The sequence below is a fragment of the Clupea harengus genome, chromosome 22 (genome assembly GCF_900700415.2).
Source record: "Clupea harengus chromosome 22, Ch_v2.0.2, whole genome shotgun sequence".
Lineage (NCBI taxonomy): Eukaryota > Metazoa > Chordata > Actinopteri > Clupeiformes > Clupeidae > Clupea > Clupea harengus.
In genome coordinates, this window is record NC_045173.1 from 2,434,881 (window position 1) to 2,456,358 (window position 21,478).

The 21,478-nt window shown below is 42.4% G+C and overlaps 2 protein-coding genes across 2 annotated transcripts in view; both read left to right on the forward strand.

The window, feature by feature from the left end:
• tmem144a (transmembrane protein 144a) overlaps window positions 1–3,597 on the forward strand; it is a 5,030-nt gene extending 1,433 nt beyond the window's left edge. Inside the window, exons 6-12 of the mRNA XM_012831835.2 lie at window positions 59–137; window positions 465–538; window positions 763–881; window positions 1,020–1,139; window positions 1,335–1,432; window positions 2,491–2,544; window positions 2,877–3,597. Coding sequence (XP_012687289.2) covers window positions 59–137; window positions 465–538; window positions 763–881; window positions 1,020–1,139; window positions 1,335–1,432; window positions 2,491–2,544; window positions 2,877–2,960 — 628 coding nt within the window. The 3' untranslated portion in view covers window positions 2,961–3,597. The remainder of the gene's footprint in view (window positions 1–58; window positions 138–464; window positions 539–762; window positions 882–1,019; window positions 1,140–1,334; window positions 1,433–2,490; window positions 2,545–2,876) is intronic.
• Window positions 3,598–5,689: 2,092 nt separating this feature from the next.
• On the forward strand, window positions 5,690–20,571 carry uba6 (ubiquitin like modifier activating enzyme 6). The gene is given in 33 exon segments (XM_012831834.2): window positions 5,690–5,776; window positions 6,715–6,798; window positions 6,880–6,974; window positions 7,210–7,238; window positions 7,440–7,534; window positions 8,075–8,186; window positions 8,324–8,404; window positions 8,545–8,667; window positions 8,868–8,991; window positions 9,876–9,979; window positions 10,115–10,177; window positions 10,350–10,426; window positions 11,396–11,462; window positions 11,551–11,694; window positions 11,796–11,863; window positions 11,990–12,068; window positions 12,182–12,262; window positions 12,464–12,723; window positions 12,821–12,857; window positions 12,859–12,927; window positions 13,062–13,151; window positions 13,328–13,408; window positions 13,543–13,671; window positions 13,932–13,983; window positions 14,265–14,328; window positions 14,495–14,564; window positions 14,655–14,726; window positions 14,928–15,051; window positions 15,257–15,450; window positions 15,548–15,675; window positions 16,460–16,547; window positions 16,820–16,914; window positions 20,127–20,571. Coding segments are annotated over 32 exon segments (3,069 nt in total). The 5' UTR covers window positions 5,690–5,776; window positions 6,715–6,757; the 3' UTR covers window positions 20,260–20,571.
• Window positions 20,572–21,478: the final 907 nt, after the last annotated feature.

Below are 21,478 nucleotides of genomic sequence, written 5' to 3' on the forward strand. Positions count from 1 at the left end.
TCACACATTTATTAGTTTTTCTAAATAATAATATTCATGTGTCTTCATGTGTTTTCAGTGCCATTGTGTTTTTCTTTGTGAAGAGTGATGTCCAGAGAGTACGAACAGCAGAAGAGACCCCTTTACTCATAGATAATGTAGGTTCTCTGAAGGAGTTGGGGGCCCTTGCCCTGATTTATGTAAAGCTCCTTGACTTGCATTTCATTTGATCTTAGATTCCAAGGTTGACCGTGTTCGTCAGATATAAATATTTTATTGGCTGCATGTGTGACCTGCATTGTGAAAAGCACAACCCATGCAAGCACAAGCATATCTAGTGCATGTATCCACATGTAACTGTTTGTATAATTTGTGTGGATCTCACGTGGGATGCACGTGTCGTGGATCTCACGTGCACCTTCAGCATTGGTGTCAGTATTTGTTCTTGTTTTTGTGTGCATAAACTCTGTGTTTCTACCCTGTAGACTATAAATTCAGGTGATGCTTCTTCAGATGATTCGTGGGTGGATAGACTCAGACCCAGTACTAAAAGACTTGTGTATGTACAACACTCACATTGGAACATGTACTGCATCATATAAAGCCAAGCACAATAATCATTAAATAAAACATTCACCACCATGTACCATGTGAAGTAAACCTGTTAACGTATAACTTATGATTGTGTAATTGAATCTCTCTCTCTCTCTCTCTCTCTCTCTCTCTCTCTCTCTCTCTCTCTCTCTCTCTCTCTGTCTCTCTCTCTCACACACAAACACACAGAGGCTTTAGTATGGCTGTTTTTGCGGGTTTGCTGTACGGTTCCTCTTTTATCCCTGTACTCTACATCAAAGACCACGCAGACGATCCAGACAGCCATTTCCACGGAGCCAGTCAGTTTGGTAAAGACAACTTGCACTCAGGAAACTTTGAAACAGTCTAAGCTGCGAGATAAGCTTATAAAGAACTAATTCAAATGGCAGTGTGTTACTCAGGATGTGTGTATGTGTGATAAACACCCTTCTGTGTTCCCTTTATAGATCTGGACTATGTGTTTGCTCAATTTAGCGGGATCTTTCTCACCAGCACAGTCTATTTCCTCATTTACTGTGCAGCAATGAAGAACCAACCCAAAGTCTTCTCCAAAGCCATCCTACCAGGTACACAAACACACACACACACACACACACACACACACACACACACACACACACACACACACACACACACAGACTCACACACACACACAGAGACACACACACACACACACTGCTGTGTCAGTGTGTGTCATGGGTTAGAGAGGCTGTAAAGCCCCAGTTGTATAAATCAGTCCTAACGCATTCCTCCTCTTTCAGGGTTTCTCTCAGGGATCATGTGGGGAGCGGCTACATGTTGCTGGTTCTTAGCTAATCACTATCTGAGTGCGGTGGTCAGCTTCCCGATCATCACAACAGTGAGTCACATCTGCCTCAACCATTCATTTGCCAATGATCAGTATACTGTACCATTGTATCAAAGACACAGATGCACTTAAGGCCTGGTTACATTGTGAATGGCAATGATATCATCAATCCAGTCTCCTTCAGTGATCTGTAAAGTATGTTTAACATATGTTTAACATACTTTCAATTTGAATTTGAATTTTTCATCATCAATCCAGTCTCCTTCAGTGATCTGTAAAGTATGTTTAACATATGTTTAACATACTTTGGATTTGAATTTGAATTTTTCATTTCATTTGTCTTGGACATTGTGGGTGAGTGTGTGCGAGGAGCTCAATCAAGGAGAGCCTGTTAGGCAGTTGATTCCAGATAGACACCATGTGTGAGTGTGTGTGTGTGTGTGTGTGTGTGTGGGGGGGGGGGCAAAATATGGTGGCAAAGTATACTGTTCTTCATATCATTTAGAAAAGTTCTGAAAAGTTCTGTTTTCATCTGTGTCTTCACTCCGTCATGTAGGGGTGGGAATCTCTTGGCACCTCACGATTCGATTCGATTCCGATTCAGTGGTCAACGATTCGATTCTAAACCGATTATCGATTCTACACCGATTATCGATTCTAAACCGATTATCGATTATCAATTCTAAACCAATTTAACGATTATCGATGCATGTCGATTTTTAAAACATCTGAGTTTGCTACTTAGAGTCTCAAATCACTTCCTACTTTGTGTTTGATAATTAAAGAAAATCAACAGATGAATTACCTTCTCTATTTTTTATTAGAGAAAAAGCTTTCCCTTGTCACGATTATGACTTTCAATGAACAATGCAATAATCGATGCAGCTTGCATTTCAACACAAAATGAATGTGTAAAAAAAAAAAAAAAAAAATTAATTTAAATATTAAAAAATCGATTATGAACTTTTCTGAATCGAGACAGAATCGTTCTAGAGAGAATCGAGAGAAATCGAAAAATCGATTTTTTTTCCCCACCCCTACCGTCATGTATACGTATACAAATGTCTGTTGCCTATTGTGATGTACCATTGTGTGTATGTGTTTTAAAGGTCCCAGGTCTTATTGCAGCTGCGTGGGGAGTAGTGGTATTTAAGGAGGTGAAGGTGAGTGTGTAACCGTATTTGAACCAACAGAACGTTTTTAAATGACTCACCTTTTTAAACATCATCTGTCTAATTAGCTATTTTGTTTGAGGCATACTTTATAAATATAATAATAGTTTTGATATTTGGAGCTATCCTTATTGTTGTTGTGATTATTAATTGATTGTTTTAAATAAAAATTTGCAATTGAATGTGTTTTTTATGTTTTCTAATGTTCTGTAAGTCGCTGTGGACAAAAGCGTCCACTAAATACCTTGACCATAACATTGAGGGCTTTAAGTTATTTAAAGTCGTCTCTTGGTCTCATCCTCACGCCCTCTTTCTGTCTATAGGGTTTACGGAACTTCCTGGTGCTTGGGATAGCCTTCTGCTTAGTGCTAACAGGCGCACTGCTGACGGCCTTCTCCAAGGTTTAGTGAACCATCACCACAACTTGACGGCCTTCTCCAAGGTCTAGTGAACCATCACCACAAGGGAGCAAACAAGTAAAAAAGAACCCAGGGAATTTGACTGTTTTTTGGAATTTGTAAAATAATATGTTACTGAAAGATTTATGTTTACATTAGTATTATTAATCAGGTTCAGGATATTGGCAGTATCCCTTCATGTAAGATCCATTCCATGTTCTCGTGTGCCAAGTTTTTCATTTGAAAGAAGAAACTTTTTTTTGTAGACCACCTCAGTCCACTTAATGTGCTGACCATTGTCCTGCTTATCATTTTATTTTTCTTGATTCAGTGACTGTTCGTGATGGCTAAAAATTGACAATGTGAAATGATAACTTTGGTTATATTCTAAAAAGGGTGATTTGTTTTAGTATTTTGTTATGTTTGGTGTCTTGGTGAACAGTTTCACTTTTACATGTGAAACTGTGAGTGTGTGGGAAATACTTTTTTTTTTTAGATACTTTTTATAGGTATTGATGGACTTGAAGGGCGTTTGGGATGATTATCATAATCTATTTTCTAATTTGTTTATTTTTTTAAACATAGAAATCCACATTGAAGAGAATGAACATATGTCTTTATAAATAAAAACATATTAACACTCTGATGTCTTGTTAACTATCCAACTGCTTTTTTTATGATAATGCATTATTTCATGCATTATAATAGACTATTTTTTTATTTGAGTTATACACAAGAAAATATGTTAAATTCCGTGTGCTATAGTGTTACAAACGGAGACTTGAAAAAAGGTATTGGATACAAACGCTCAAGGCGTGTTTTACTTTCGATAAACAAAAGGCCAGGATGGGCAAACAAGGCAAAGAACCCAAGACTCAGAGAACACAGAACGTAGCGTCTTGCTAGTCACAAACAATATCACACCAAGACTAAAGGAAAAGTCCAGGGCTTAAATAGGAACTCAATTAACACCTAGGCTACAGGTGAGAGCTAAACAAGGAGGGAAATACTAAACACTGGGGTAGCCTATGGCGCTGGAGCAGGAACCTGGACTGGAGTGGCTGCAGGGACCGGAGCAGGAAGAGAGGAGCGTGTTGTAGAGGCTGTGACATATAGGTTGAGGACTTCCCACAGCAGCAAAACCTTTCACTGTCATATGCAAGTATATATACCCAACAATCTAGCCTATGATTTATAACACATCAGAGTACACTACAACCGCCATACTGATAGTTAACAACATTTAACAAACAACAACAACAAAGAGACATCTTCATGAGCATTTCGCTGGGGTTGTCAAGTGGGCATCTTCCTTAATCATATTTACACCTCTAGAAAGCTCATCAGTGAAATACAATACAATACACTGTGGAACCTGGAGTTGCCTACCTACATCAGCCAGCAATCTCCAATCCTGCGCTTTGCCCCATTTGCCAGTACTCTTTGTATGTGCCTGGTTTCCACTTCACAGCACCTCTCCCACAAGAGAAATTCTACTGTCCCTGTCATTAATTGGCAAAGAGTTAACCGTCAACTGATTAACTCTCAAACAAACACGCCCTATTTCCCTCCAATATATGCACTGCTGCTCATCCTTGGCAGTAGCCTCCTCGTCTTGCCCCTGCACTTCACTGGAATCAGCCTTCATCCAGAGCCTTTCTTCCTCCTCTTCATTTGGTGCCTGTGTGCTTCATTTTGCCTGGCACTAGCATCGTTGGCATTCCTTGAGTACATTAGTTAACTTAAAACATTTTGCAGCATCAGCCTTGAGATTTTTTTTATTTTTCTCTCTGACCTTTTCTGCTCCACCCTTTCTCCTTGTGGGACCTATATCCATTTGAATTTTCGATTGCTATTTTCATAGTAGCTTCTTTCTGTCTAGATTTGATTATTTCCCACCTGACCTTTGACATTATATGGATGAATCCTTTCTTTTCACTCTCAAACTTCCCGTTTTCTCTTGAGTGAATACAGACTTCACAAACGTACATGGATCCTTGTAAAATGCAGCCCTTGTTTTTTCTTCTTAATTTTTCTTCTGAGGAGCTCTACCCTCCTTAGCTAGTCAGTCTACTCTTCACCTCTGTCTGCAGTGGACTAATTCCTACTCGCTGTTCATCATCTGCTCGTTTCCATTGCCTCTTCAGCTGCCTCCTCTCTCAAATCAGCCTTGCTACTTTAACCTGCCATCTTGACTTGGCTTGACCTTGCTTTTCCTTCCTAGCTTTCTGACAAACCGTATCTCTCTGTGCCATAATTGTAGATGACTTCACCCATGCACATTTGTAATAATAATAATAATTAATAATAATAATTTTTTTTTTTTTTTTTTAAAGCAAGTGGCAAAACGGTGGGCCATTTGCCTGAAAACTGATGAGCAAAAGGCCAGTGGACCAGGGATACATTTGTGTTTTTCAAAGTTTTTGCATACTGTCTCAAGAAAGAATGTATTTAAGAGAACAGAATTCAAAACACAACCACGTTGAGCCTTGTGAAAGGGAGAGGGAAAGGGAAAAGCAGGCTATTTTGTGCTATTTTGTTGAGTATCAAGTAGCGTATGTGTTCATTGAGTTAATTCAAGAAACAATGGAAATCTACAGGTACAAGTTAGCCGCTAGGCAGCAAATATGGAAATGTATAAACCATTAATATTCACAACGGCACACTATTAAAGAACTTTCCTTGCAGTCATTCCGTGCTGTCATTTGCAAATATGTGATGTCACGGGCTAAAACGATAAACCCGGAAGTAGTTGAGCTTCTTAGCCATTCACGGCCATTCATTTGTTGCTGCTACCGCGTATGGAGCTTCTCGTACACTGACAGGTATTTAACCAACTGAAATCATCATGTAATATCTGTAGAGACTTTTATTTGTTTTCTTTAAAACGTCAGCCACATATTAGACAGCCATCCTATCCACCCACAGAAGACCTCTTGCATTCATGAACGGCGTAGTTGTAAACAATTTTATTGTTTATATTTTCTTACATATTTGCTCTGTAACAGATTGCTAACGTTAGGCCCGCCAGAGGATGTAGCTAATGTTAGCTAGCTATGAGTAAGCAGTATGGACTAAAGCAAGTGCAGAAATGCATATGCTTAACACCAGGAGTGTTTGATTGAGTACGATTCTTACCTTAGACTGTTAATATGCTGACCTTACTATTGATAAAAGATTACGCTTTAAAGTAGCTAGCTAATAGCACAAATAGGCACAGTATGCAGTCAACTGTGAACATTCAGCTAACGATAAACTTAGCATGCTAAGCTAAACAATGTAAAATTCATAAATTACCAACAGTACAGTATACTTAAACATGTGGTTCATAGCTGTCAGTTATTTCAGTGAATAGAATGGGCTTGCATTACCACGAATTTATAAACAACACGGATAAACATACATGGATGAAGTTGTCTAGTAGTCTGTGTTAAGTTATTCAAAGGCGTTCCTGCTGCAATCAAGGTTCAGGTTGTCATTACATCCTTGACTGTTGTTATCATAGATAACATAGTATTAATAGTTAACCAAGTTACTGAGAATGACGTTAGTTTAGCAATAACCGAGTCCGAATCTAAACGCGCTCTAAACGCTAGTTCTCTAATCTTTTCTTATCTTGCATAATTAATCCTAATGAATTCACCTGGTGATACAGGATAATTTCTAGCCTATGTAGGTTAAGTGTAGGTTGAGAACAATCTTGGTTACTGTTACCGTATTGGCCGTTGTTATCACTGACATGCTGTTGTATTTTCGGTTTCAGGATCCTCCAGTAGAACCCTGATATCCCCCCATCCCCTTTCAACATGGCCACAGACTCAATGGAGATTGATGATTCGCTGTACAGGTGAATATTCCCTATTCCCTATTATTACTCAAAATGTTTGCCAGTGTTAACCCACTCCATCTTTCTATCTCTCTCTGGCAGTCGACAGCGGTATGTTCTTGGAGACAGAGCCATGCGACAGATGGCTCAGTCTTCAGTGTTTCTAAGTGGACTCGGTGGTGTAGGAGTGGAGATAGGTAGGTTATTCTTACTTTTACCCTGAAATGTAGGGCTGTGTGTGTGTGTGTGTGTGTGTGTGTGTGTGTGTGTGTGTGTGTGTGTGTGTGTGTGTGTGTGTGTGTGTGTTTCTATCTGGAAGAGAGGTTATTTGTGTATGTGTGTGTGTACATTCACCCTGTTGTTGAAATCAAGCTTTGTTTCTAGCTATTTAGGACCCTTTACCAAAAAAATGTCTTGCTTTGTATTTCACAGCAAAGAACATAGTCCTGGCTGGAATTAAGGTGAGGCAAGCTTTTTGTGTTGAGTGAGTTTGTGTTTGATAAAGTTCTCAGGTGGATGAGGAGCTGGAGGACAGCTTCAATAAGCCGTGTGTGTGTGTGTGTGTGTGTGTGTGTGTGTGTGTGTGTGTGTGTGTGTGTGTTTCTGTCTGGAGGACAGCTTCAATAAGCCGTGTGTTTGTGTGCTTGCTTTGGCGCATGCAGGCTGTAACACTTCATGATACAAAAGTGTGCGAGACGTGGGATCTGGGCACCAATTTCTTTGTTCGAGAGGAAGATGTTCACAATCAGAGAAGCAGGTAGAGAAACACACACTCTCCACACATATTCATACATACACACAACACACAACACACACATTTTCATACAGACATACACATGCACACACACGCACACACACAAACACACTCAGGTATGATTTACCATACATTTCTTGCATAGACAATAGGAGAAACAAGTGGAGCAATACACACACATGGGTACACACACACTGCCACACCCCTTTCAATACAAAGCTTGATTCTTTTTTTTTAAATATGGATGTAAGAGGTGAAATGGACCTCAGCACTGTTTAGAACCGGTATAGCCAGAAACGGCATGCCTCTAAAGGGCACCACTACAAAACACTTCAGTCAGATGCCACCAGCTGGAGCCTTATACACACACAGACAAACCAAAAGAATCCACTCAAGGATGTCAAAAACACACAGACATATTCACACAATTCACGCGCACATGGCACCAATTCCCTGTGTACAGTAGAGACGATTTGGGGTTGTTTTGGGATGCATTGCTCCTGTGCTATGTACACTCACATCTGCCTGATTTCTGTATGGCAGAGTGGAGGCGGTGTATCCTCGTGTCGCTGAGCTGAACCCGTATGTGCAGGTGGGCGTGTCTGCCTGTCCACTGGAGGACAGCACTGACCTGAGCTTCCTCAAGGGCTACCAGGTGTGTGGAAGACATCACGCACAGCACGCATTACATGTGTTGTTTTACTATCTGTGTTAACTATTGTGTGTGTGTGTGTGTGTGTGTGTGTGTGTGTGTGTGTGTGTGTGTGTGTGTGTGTGTGTGTGTTGGTGTAGTGTGTGGTGTTGACAGATGCTCGGTTGAACCTACAAAAGAGAGTGAATGAATTCTGCCACTCCCAACAGCCGGCAATCACAGTATGTCCGGATATCTCTCTCCTTCCATTTTTACTCAACCGTCTCATTACAAATATCTTCCCAATGTTGACATTTTTTTAAATACCTGTGTTGTTAGTGTTACTTTGTGTTAATGACAATGTTGTGATTGTCCCCGGCAGTTTATTAGCTGTGAGGTGCTGGGGGTGTGTGCACGTGTCTTCTGTGACTTTGGGGAGGAGTTTGAGGTCTCCGATGCCACAGGGGAGGAGGCAAAGGAGCTGTTCATACAGAATATAACTCAGGTAGCCAAGGCAAACGCACTTGCACAAACAGTTTCCACAGCCCGCTGTTCTATGATGAACCTTAGGTCAAATGCGATGACTAGCTAGGCTGACTAGTGACGTTGAGTTGTTGTAGCTGTTAAATTATTCACTGTTTGGCTGTTTAAATCTCTTTTGATATGGCAACACTTATTGACTTTGGATTCGTCATCCTGTCACAGGCTAACCCAGGGGTCGTGACCTGCATGGATGGACGAAGTCATGGGCTGCAGACGGGGCAGACTCTTGTGTTTAGAGAAATCAACGGCATGCATGCTCTCAACAACACACACCAGAAAGTCACAGGTATACAAACTCACTGGAAGCATGTTGTATTCGTGGTCAAAGTGTTTCACCATTACATTCACTCTATGTTGGGCTGCACAGTTGGCAATGTGTTCTTTTTTCACAAATGATCAAATCATAAACTACAAAAATAAAGGGTTAGGCATCATTTCACACACTGATGCAACCTTGAATTTATTCGCAGATTTGTATAGTTTCATTATGAAAACCTCAATACAACATTATTCTTTAAACGGAAAACACGCCTGTTTTTGTATCCCAATATCAAGACAAGTTTACAAGACATCATCAAGTTTTCTAAATGTTTCAGATATTGTATGGGATTACTTAAGAGAGGCTCTACCTTTAACACCCTGCTGTCCTAAAATCGTGTTGGCCTTACTTGGCCCAGAGAAAGCTGTAGTAGTTTTACTCTTATACTGATCTGTGAGAAAAGCACTTTGAGCTCAGGCAAGTTTAATGGCAATAGAGTTGGTCCCCAATATCACATATCACTAAGATTTAAACATTACATGCACATCGACGTGTAATAGCTCACTACATTTCTTCCCCATCAAGGTCAGTGTAAGCACAAGTAATGATGGTTTATGCAATTAGTGTGCTTTGAGCAGTAAGTGACTTTGACTCCTTCAAATCAAGGAGGATTAGTTGTGAAGTCACGCCCATTTCTGGTTGACCTTCGAGAATTGTGTGAATGTGGATGAACTTATTTTTTTATTTTTTTTATTTAATGCCTGCCACCATCTTAAATGTTGTATTGGCGAATTCTAAAATGTATACATGTTTATTGAAGCCAGCGTGTTCTTTCTAAGATTCTAGTATATTTGAGAGACACTACTGTATGTACCGTATACGTTAATGTGTGTGTGTGTGTGTTCTTGCAGCACTGTCCCCACACAGTTTTTCAATTGGAGATACATCCACCCTTCTCCCCTACACTCACGGAGGAATCTGCCGCCTAGTCAAAACACCTCAGACCTTCCACTTTGTAAGAGAAATAGACAAACTCTTTGTGCACAACATTCCACGAGGTCTCCTTGCATGTACACATAGTGACTACACATACAGACAGAATATGGGTAGTATCAGCCAGCATTGAAGTGCTTCTGTCTGTGTTGTGTAGGAGACGATGGAGAGGCAGTTGTGTGACCCTCTGGTGTTGACTGCAGACTTCAGTAAACCAGACGTGAGTGTGTGTGTGTGTGCAGTGTCCCCAGTGCTCCAGGCTGAGTGTGTGTGTGTGCAGTGTACCCAGAGCTCCAGGCTGAGTGTGTGTGTGCAGTGTACCCAGAGCTCCAGGCTGCTCTAGCTGGCCTGAGCTGCCACTCTAAAAGTGTCCCACTTCTCTCCTCTCGCAGGCTCCTCTCCAGACCCATGTGGCCATGTTGGCTCTTGATGCCTTCCAGGAGCAGCACAGACGTCTGCCTAACATTGGGTAACTCTCTTCCCCTCCCTCCCTCCCTCCCTCCCTCGCTCTCCCTACAAGCTGTTTCTCTCTCTCATTTTGTACATATGTGAAGACTCATTTCATTTACATGTAGTCATTTGGCAGATGCCTTTATCCAAAGCAACTTACAAGTGAGGTACAACACAAGCACATAGCCAAGTGAGGTACAACACAAGCACATAGCCAAGTGAGGTACAACACAAACACATAGCCAAGTGAGGTACAACACAAGCACATAGCCAAGTGAGGTACAACACAAACACATAGCCAAGTGAGGTACAACACAAACACATAGCCAAGTGAGGTACAACACAAACACATAGCCAAGTGAGGTACAACACAAACACATAGCCAAGTGAGGTACAACACAAGCACATAGCCAAGTGAGGTACAACACAAACACATAGCCAAGTGAGGTACAACACAAACACATAGCCAAGTGAGGTACAACACAAACACATAGCCAAGTGAGGTACAACACAAACACATAGCCAAGTGAGGTACAACACAAACACATAGCCAAGTGAGGTACAACACAAACACATAGCCAAGTGAGGTACAACACAAACACATAGCCAAGTGAGGTACAACACAAACACATAGCCAAGTGAGGTACAACACAAACACATAGCCAATAGAGGAAAGTACCCAAATGCTCTGTGGGCTGAGAAGAGAGAGTGCAGAATAGAGGGTGTATATGAATAACAGGATGGGGAATTAAAAGGTGTGATGTGTATTTGGAGGGATTCTGCAGTATGTGTGAAGTAAGGCCACTGCGACTATTGCAGTACTTTTTTTTAATGAAAATCGAGTCACATAAGCATGTTTATGTATTTAATGATTTGTTGATTTACGTGTTTTACGTGTTTTATCACCCTCATCTTAATTTGAAAAACAGAGAACATGCTTTTTTAGGCTGTGTTTTCATTGCATGGCCCTCTGAAACGGTTTCCACAGGTGTTTTCAGGATGCTGAGGTTTTACTCAGGCTCACAGAGGAGGTCAACGAGACACTCACCAACAGGGTAGGTTCTGGGCACTCTTTGTCTCTCTCTCACACACACACACACACACACACACACTCACTCAGTGCTCATCTGTGTATCTGGGCAGGTGTGTGTGAACCAGGACCTGGTGCGGTGTCTGTCTCGGTGTGCTCAGGGATGTCTGCCTCCTCTGGCAGCAGCAGTGGGGGGCTTTGCCAGTCAGGAGGTTCTGAAGGCCCTCACGGGGAAGTTCACCCCACTCCAGCAATGGGTAAGCCTCGACACCGGGCATTATTGCCACCTGGCATGGCATGTGTGATGATGACTGGCCAATTTCTCATCTGATGTCTTCGTGTGTGTTCGTGTTTATAGTTCTACCTTGATGCCATCGAAGTGGTGCGGCCACTGCAGTCTCTACCGGTCGAGGAGTTTATGCCCAGGTAAAGTTCTGGCGTTTGTTCAGTCCAGCCTACACCTGATAGTGTGAAGAGAATGTAAATATGTCCTGGTGGGCCGAGCGTAACCCCATGGTGTGCCGTGTGCCGTGTGCCGTGTGCTGTGTGCAGGGGCGACCGGTATGACGCTCTGAGGACGTGTGTGGGAGAATCTCTCTGTCAGGAGCTGCACAAGCTCAGGCTCTTCATGGTGAGACGCGTTCTGATTCAGTCCCTGAGCTGCCCCCTCGTGCTTCACGCGCTGCATTGAGCTGCATTGAGCTGAGGCTTCGGTCTGCTTCTGTGTGTGTGTGTGTTCTGCAGGTGGGCTGCGGGGCCATTGGCTGTGAGATGTTGAAGAACTTGGCGCTGCTTGGGGTCGGCCTAGCCGAATGTTCAGGGGAGGTAGGAACCAAAACTCATGATGTGTTAGAAATATGTCAACGATCAATGGTGTCATCGAAATACTTCCTTCGTAGAGGTTTTGTGTTCCTCATTCGGAGTTGAACAATTACCTTTGGAATTACCTTTAAATAAAACATTGCATTGTGCATCGTGTGTGTGTGTGTGTGTGTGTGTGTGTGTGTGTGTGTGTGATCCTAACAGGTGTGTATAACAGATCCTGACCTGATAGAAAAGTCCAACCTCAACAGACAGTTCCTCTTCCGGCCGCACCACATCCAGAAACCCAAGAGCACCACGGCTGCCATGGCAACCCTTGACATCAACCCCGGCCTGAGTGTGGATGCTCACCTGAACAAGGTGTACCCGGCCACAGAAGATATCTACAGCGACACCTTCTTCTCCAACCTGCACACGGTCATCACCGCTCTGGATAATGTGGAGGCCCGTCGATACGTGGACAGGTAAAGCATGGAAGTGGATCAAATCACATGAAGCACGTCTCATGTATGAGTGAACGTTATTCACTCGGCCGATACCTCTTCTCTTGTGATGTTGCAGTCGCTGCGTGTCCAATCAGAAAGCTATGCTGGACTCCTGGTACCATGGGAACGAAAGGGCACACAGAGATCGTTGTTCCAAACCTGACTGAATCCTACAACAGCCATGTGAGTCATGGCAAACACACATCACAAGTTTGTTGTCTGTGTGTATGGCTGCGTTTGTGAGTGTTCTGTTGTATGTAATGTCCGTGTTCATTTATGTACTCCAACTAATATGGCTTCATTCTGTTTTTACTCAGAGGGACCCACCTGAAGAGGAGATTCCATTTTGCACATTAAAGTCTTTTCCTGCTGTCATAGAACACACTATTCAATGGGCCAGAGACAAGGTCAGTGTGACACTCACTCACGCACTCACCCTTACACACAATCCTCTCTCCAGAGTCGGTAATATGCACACTTTACGCATGTACCGTATGTTTTTATTGTCTTTTTTTCCCCCCCATCAACTCTTTGGATGGCTTCGGTGACTCCTGCTTCCTGGTCTTGTGTCTGTGCTCTGCAGTTTGAGAGCTCCTTCACCCACAAGCCCTCCATGTTCACCATGTTCTGGCAGAACTACTCTTCAGCAGAGGATGTGCTCCAGGTGACAGACAATGGCACAATATGTTTTTATGATTCCTTTTTTATTTATCAGTTGCATAGCATTGAGTGTGTGTTTGTGTATTCATTTTGTGTGTGTGTGTGTGTGTGTGTGTGTGTTTGAATTTGTGTGAGTAGCGGATGAAGTCAGGGGAGAGTCTGGAGGGCGCATTTCAGGTGGTGAAGCTCTTGAGCCGACGGCCGATACGCTGGGACCATTGTGTGTCGCTAGCACGCCATAAATTCGACAAGTACTTCAAGAGAAAGGTACTGTAGCCATGGAAACCCACTTATCCTTACCCTAACTACCCTTCAAGGATATGATAACCATTGCCGTAGGTAAATTGTTAACACCAACTAAGTATGATATTTTGATTAAATTGGACCCTCTTTGGGAAAAGTCCATTCACAGTGTCAAATTCTAGGTCCTTTTGGGAAATTGGGAAGTAACACGTGTTGTGTTGATGAATGTTGGAATATAATCAGGCATCAGCATGGTGTTGATTTCTGTGTTTGTGTTTCTATAGGCTTTGCAGCTTCTTCACTCCTTTCCCTTAGACACACGATTGAAAGATGGATGTAAGTTCACTTCCACATACTTGCATAATATACTGGAGTATCAAAGTGAGGTATTTGTGTGAGCCTAAGAGGAATGTGTAATGTAAAGTAATGTGAGCCTGTCACTTTAAGAGGAATGTGTAATGTAAAGAAATGTGAGCCTGTCACTTTAAGAGGAATGTGTAATGTAAAGTAATGTGAGCCTGTCACTTTAAGAGGAATGGTTAATGTAAAGTAATGTGAGCCTGTCACTTTAAGAGGAATGGTTAATGTAAAGTAATGTGTCTGCGTCTCTTTTGCAGCTCTGTTCTGGCAGTCTCCCAAACGTCCTCCCTGTCCTATAGAGTTTGATGCCAGTGATCCACTGTGAGTTTAACCTTTCCAAGTTCTTAACCACCTCCCACAGCATATCACCCTTTACACAGTCTTAGTCATTATATCCTGGTGTTATATTTTGATAATGCATTTTATGTCACTTTATATCACTTTGAATGTCCTCTCTCTTCAATCAAATGGATCTCTCTTCCTGCAGGCATGTTAGTTTTATAGTGAGCACGGCTAGACTTTATGCTGGAATCTACAACATCCACTATTCACAAAAGGTAAACTAGATGTACCAGCACATAACAGAACTACACATAATGCAGCATCTCATTTTCGATGGAGTAAATCATTGTGTGTGTGTTATGCAGGATGTTTCACCAGATGCAGTATCTGCAGTTCTGGCTGAAGTGCAGGTTCCGGAGTATAAACCAGCAGATAAGGTACCACCACTCAGCACTTCGTCACTTCACCACTCAGCAGGCCACAAACACATCCATTTTCATGATCATTTTAATCACCTTTAAGGGATTTCTCTTTGTAACTGTGTTTCTCTCTCTCTCTCTGTCTTTCTCTCTGTCTTTCTCTCTGTCTTTCTCTCTCTCTCTCTCTCTGTATGGTTTTGTCTGTCTGTGCTTATGCAGAGCATAGAAACAGATGAGAGTGCTAAGAAGCCTGAACAACTGAAATTGACTGTCAGTAGTGAAGAGGAGAGAGAGGCCATAACACAACTAGAGGAGGTCATAAACGCCCATACTTTAACTCCAGGTAATGCACTCAAAATACCATCATTCAATTTGCGGATTCAACGTAAAATCATCAATTAAGCACGTTTTTTGTGACGCTGTATATTTTCCTCTTTAATGCATAAATTGTGTATAAATTTGCAGAAAATAAACCTTGGGCCCCTAATTTGTACTTCTATTTTGGACCACTCAATGGCAAACTCTTAAAGGTTCTGTTTCTGTTGTAGAGTATTTACGAATGAGGCCACTGATCTTTGAGAAAGACGATGACTCTAACGGGCACGTGGACTTTGTGACCGCCGCCTCAGCGCTCAGGGCTCAGATGTACGCCATCAAACCCGCCGACCGCTTCACCACCAAACGCATCGCCGGCAAAATCATCCCAGCCATTGCTACAACGACCGCAGCCGTAGCGGGCCTGGTGAGCTGGCTTTGTGCTCACAATCTTCTAAACCTTTCAAATGAAGTTTGTGAATTTCACCTAATATTTCTGTGTATTTTACCATGTGCATGTACAGGTGGCTCTGGAACTTATAAAGGTTGCAGGAGGTTATGAGTTTGACGCGTTCAAAAACTGTTTCTTTAACCTGGCCATTCCAGTCATGGTGATGACAGAGATGGCACCCGTCAAGAAAACATACATCAGGTAGCTGCACACCCGTTCAGACACACACACACTCTATCAGACTCGTACTGTATAGAGAACTGATCAGTCATTTACTGTTAGTTACTGTACAGAGAACTGATCAGTGTCATTTACTGTTAGTTACTGTACAGAGAACTGATCAATGTCATTTACTGTTAGTTACTGTACAGAGAACTGATCAGTGTCATTTACTTTTATCAGTGTCATTTACTGTTAGTTTCTGTACAGAGAACTGATCAATGTCATTTACTGTTAGTTACTGTACAGATAACTGATCAGTGTCATTTACTGTTAGTTACTGTACAGAGAACTGATCAGTGTCATTTACTGTTAGTTACTGTACAGAGAACTGATCAATGTCATTTACTGTTAGTTACTGTACAGAGAACTGATCAATGTCATTTACTGTTAGTTACTGTACAGAGAACTGATCAGTGTCATTTACTTTTAGTTACTGTATTTTGGTCACAGGACTCTTTTTTTTCCCCACACGAGTTCTGAAAATTGTAAAACCTTGTGGACATCTTCTTTTGTAGGTAATAGGCTGAGAGCTAGATGAGTTCATGAGGCCTGTAGTTAATGCTAACTTGACCAGTTTGATGACTCCATGAATCAGCTCAGTCGGGTGCAGACTGATACTGGTGGACTGTGGGGTTGGCCACCTCTAGCATCTGTCCATCTGTCCATCTGTCCATCTGTCCACAACTTCAGACTCAGACTCATCTCTGTGGCACACAATGTGCACATGTTCTCTGACTGTCTCTCACACATTTTGTTTCTTCAGAGAGCATATCTCATTTTCCATCTGGGATCGCTGGAACATTCATGGTCATGAGGACTTCACCCTTAATGACTTCATCAGTGCAGTCCGGGTGAGCCAATCACAGTGTTAGCCGCAGCATCAAGGCCTCTCGTAACAATCATATTACTACTCATGAATTTTAATGAGGATCTGCCTGTTTTGGTTTGTTTTTCCAACGGACCTGCATTACGAATAGTGGGTCTTTCCCAATCATTTCCCAATAGTTGCAGAGGGTTCTATCCCATCTCTATCAGTTGTTTTTGAATTTAACCTTAATTGAATTAAATCTATCCCAGCTGTGACAGCTTTGGTGATGCTTTCTGCATGTTCTGTTTTGACCAGGAGAAGTATGGAGTGGAGCCTACAATGGTTGTGCATGGAGTAAAGATGCTGTATGTTCCAGTGATGCCTGGCCATAACAAGAGACTGAAATTCACGTAAGAATCACTTGCACTCATACTCACTCTCTCTCTCTCACACACACACACACACACACACACACACACACACACACACACACACACACACACACTCTCACTCTCACACTCACACACACACACACACACACACATACTCACACACACACACACACACATACTCACACACACACACACACTCATACTCACACACACACACACACACACTTGCACTCATACTCACTCTCTCACACACACACACACACACACACACACACACTCACACACACACACACACACTCATACTCACTCTCACACAAACACTCATACTCACTCTCTCTCACACACACACACAGATGTCAACACATAGATGTATATATGGTTGAAGTCAGATGTTTACACACTCACACCTACACGCAAGTCATTAAAACAGATTTGTTTTAAACTACTCCACAAACCATACATTTGGCAAGTCAGGTAGGACTAGGGGATTACACAGAGTACTCACGTATTTGAGAAATCAATGTAAGGACAGCCAAAGTGTTATTAATACAATAAACGGTAAGCTTAAATGTTACAAGTGTCAGTCAGACTGAATGTAATATACAACCCAAATGAATAAGTACAACTGTAAGTCACAGCAAGGGAATACACAGGTTGGATGCCAATTAGACCACATTCACTTAAATGACCACAGAAACCTGAGTGCATGAGATAGAAAAAATAAAATAACATAACCTGAGATGAAGAACCAAATCTGAAATGAATGAGTGAGAGAAATGGTGAAGGAGAGACAAACAGAAAGAGTAGAAGAAGATAGCAGGAGGAAGGAGGATCCCCACACTCAGACACGAGAGGAAAAGCAGCAGGAGAGGCAAGACAGGGAAGAGCGAAGAGCCCAAACATTTTAAAGTGTTTGGTTTTGTACCTCAAGCCCAATTGCTATGCATTTGCCACCAGCCAGTTGCTTAAGGCCACCATCTGTCCTAAATGCCCTAAGATAACATTCTCCCCTCCTCAACCCTGGCCATCTGGGTATGCCCAGGCAGAGGTTACAATGGGCTAGTCTAATTATACAGCTATGGCGGGTACTTGATCATCAATCATTACAGATTGCAATGAAACCATGATCAAGAAGCCTTGATGCTCTTGATCAAAAGGATCACACATGAATATGTTACATTCATATATATTTGCACATACCTGGAACCTCCTGAGGTTCTCTCTGTGATAATGGGGGGTAAGGCTGAAACAATCAACCAGATGCTAAAGGAATGCAGTTAATTGTGACCAGGATCTGGGGTGCCTAATAGCACCCAATGCATGGGGGTTGCTGTAAAGACAAACAATCCAGGTTGAGAAGCTGTGGTGTGAGCACTAACATTGTGAAAGTCCCTTTTCTAGATGTAATCATTCTCAGAGTGAATTTTGCATTACATCAAGCAGCTACATCAATTCTCGTTTCTACATTAACATCGAGTACTCGTTAATCATGTGACGCTAGTGTAAGAACTGAAAATGGGTCAGATCCTAAATATTGTTGATAGTTAGTATTGACTACATTTCCCATACTGCTTTGTTTGGGGTTGGTGATGAGGCAGGTTTTCGAGGGCACTGGAGTAGTAAAGCACTTCAGTTTTGAACTCGTCTGTCTCCGTGAAATGATGACCTACACCACGTAATATCCCCTCCCAAGGATCTCAGGTTTTACACTAGTTCTCTTATGCACTCAGCTTTCAGTTCGAGCCCTTGGTAAACAAGAAGAATGATGGTGACAGCAGAAATCAATAGTTTGGAAGTTCTTTGATAATAATGAATCATGATAAAATAAACGTGCAGCAATTGTGAGTTGTGCATGGATTCCTCAAGGATGGCTCCAACATGGAGTCTGTCAAATAATAGACTAGGCTCCTACACTGACGTGGCTAAACAAATGAATGTTGTTTAAAAATAGATACAAACAAAGATGACTCATTTGAATTTGGGCTTACTAATGATGTCCAGGTTTCACAGAAATAAAAAAAAAATCTGTCTCCTAGAGATGGACATACTTTGGCACAAAAAACTGCAAATCAATCCCAGAACGAAAGCAAAAGGACCTTGTGAAAATGCTGGAGGAAACGGGTCCAAAAGTATTTATAGCCACAGTAAAACGAGTCCTGTATCAACATGACCTGAAAGGCCGATCAACAAGAAAGAAGCCACCGCTCCAAAACCACCATAAAAAAAGCTACATCACAGATCATACTTTTGGAGACATGTCCTCGGGTCTGATGAAACAGAAATGTGACACTTGGGCTATAATGACCATTGTTATGTGTGGAGGAAAAGGCTATAATGACCATTGTTATGTTTGGAGGGAAAAGGGGGAAGCTTGCAAGCCGAAGAAGATGGCATTTATAGATGCACTTATAGATAGCATCATGAGGAAGGACAATTATTTGGGTATAAAGAAGCAACATTTTAAAACATCAGCCAGGAAATTAAAGCTTGGTCACAAATGGGTCACAAAAGCATTTTTCCAAAGAGGTGGCAACGTCACAAAGGCCTGACCTCAATCCAAAGTAACATTTGCTGGCCGTCGAACTGAAAACTGCGAACAAGGAGGCCTACAAAGGTTCTGTCCGGAGGAATGAGCTAAAATTCCAGCAACTTATTGTGAGAAGCTTGTGGAAGACTGCCTGAAACATTTGACCCAAATTTTAAAAATGAAAGGAAATGCTACCAAATACTAACTAAGTGTATGTAAACGTCTGACCCAACGGAAATGTGATAAATGTGACAATCAATCATTCTATTACTCTAACATTAAAAGAAAGTAGTGATTCTAATTTACCTAAGACAGGGAATGTGTGCTAAGATTAAATGTCAGACTTCAACTGTATAATGCCATACTCACAAGAACAACACACGCATACATATTAATGTATATAACTATACACCCTACACAAAACTATACACACTATCTCTCTCGCTCTCTCTCTCTCTCTCTTACACACACACACACACAATCACAAAAAATGTATACTGTATTCACAAGCTATACCAACCAGCACACAAACATACAATATGCACAAACAGAAACGCAAACCAAACAACTACACCTAGACAACTTATAGAGGACTATGCAAAAACAAGCTGAAACAAATATGAGAATATACAGAACTGTTGAATTTCTGTGACGCCCCCTCCCTCTCTTCCTCTTCCTCTTCCTCGTCTCTGTGTCTACGCAGGATGCTAAAACTGGTGAAGCCTGCAGCTGAGCGGCGCTACGTGGACCTGACCATGTCCTTCGCTCCCGAGACCGATGGTGACGAGGATCTGCCTGGCCCTCCCGTGCGCTATCACTTTAGCCCCGCCCCCTGACCTCTGACCCCCCCCCTAGCCCGCAGCCTGAGGACCACTAGCAGAGATGCGCTCAACCTCCCATCACCGACCACTAACTGTATATAGTTCCTCCTTTTTTTGTACGGTTTATTATCATTTGGCGCGGAGAGCCTGGACTGATGCCTTACCTTTGTGCTTTAACTGCTCAGAAGAGTGGCTGCTGATTCACTTGTTTGTGATAATCAGAAGATCAAAGTGAACACGCTGTTAACACACCAGTGCCTCCAGGCAGGGGTGCTGGTGGGAGGTGGGGGGTGGGGGCGTGCAGTGATTTGCTACAGGAAGGAAGGAAGGAAGGAAGGAAGGAAGGAAGGAAGGAAGACCCACACTGAACGGCACCTCCAAGAGCTTCACCACACCACCGGAGATCCACAGACTGCATATATCCCATGAGGATCCGCTGTATAGTACAGCAGACTGTCCCGTGGGGATGACAGAATGCCCCCTCCCTGGTCTTATTATGTGGCGGTGATGATGATGTGGCATTGTGTTTAAGGGCCCTCGGCTGGGGCGCGGTGAGTGTCCTTCCTCGCACTAACTTGGTTAGGTTGCAGTGAGAGCGCCATCTGGTGGAACCAGAGGGAAGTGTGAGATCAGAGGTGGTGCCCATGACTTTTTTCTTTTTCAGCCCTTTAAACGCCAGCTGCCCCTCACAGAGGCGTGTCCATGTGTCTCCAGCAGGAATGTGCTGGTCACGATGTCAAGCATCTCTGTCTCTGATGATGTCAGCAGATTAAAAGAATAAAGCAGACGTAAAGCGCAGGAGTAAATAGTGTGTGTCGGGGTCGAAGTCTTACGCAAAATAAAGTTGTCTCTAAAAACAGCACCATATAAACATAACGGTTCTGCAGGAAAATAGTGTGCGTATGCAGTGGAGAGGTAATGATATGTGTGAACGCGTGTGCATACACGCACATGTGTGTGTGCCACTGAACATGCACATATATCTGTGCCCAAAGATAATGGGGACCCTAAATGCAGGGTGCATCCAGTTCACTGTTTACTGAAATACACATGTATTCAAAGAGATGGATATATATGGTGTAGATTTGTGCCTGTGTTACCTGGGCATCAGGCTCCAACGTTAAGTACTCTACTAACTGAGCAGGAGGAACTCAAGGGTACACCCAAACATACACTCCGCAACATCCAACAACCTCCTGTCAGTCACTACAGAATCTGAAACAAAAAAGTGTGT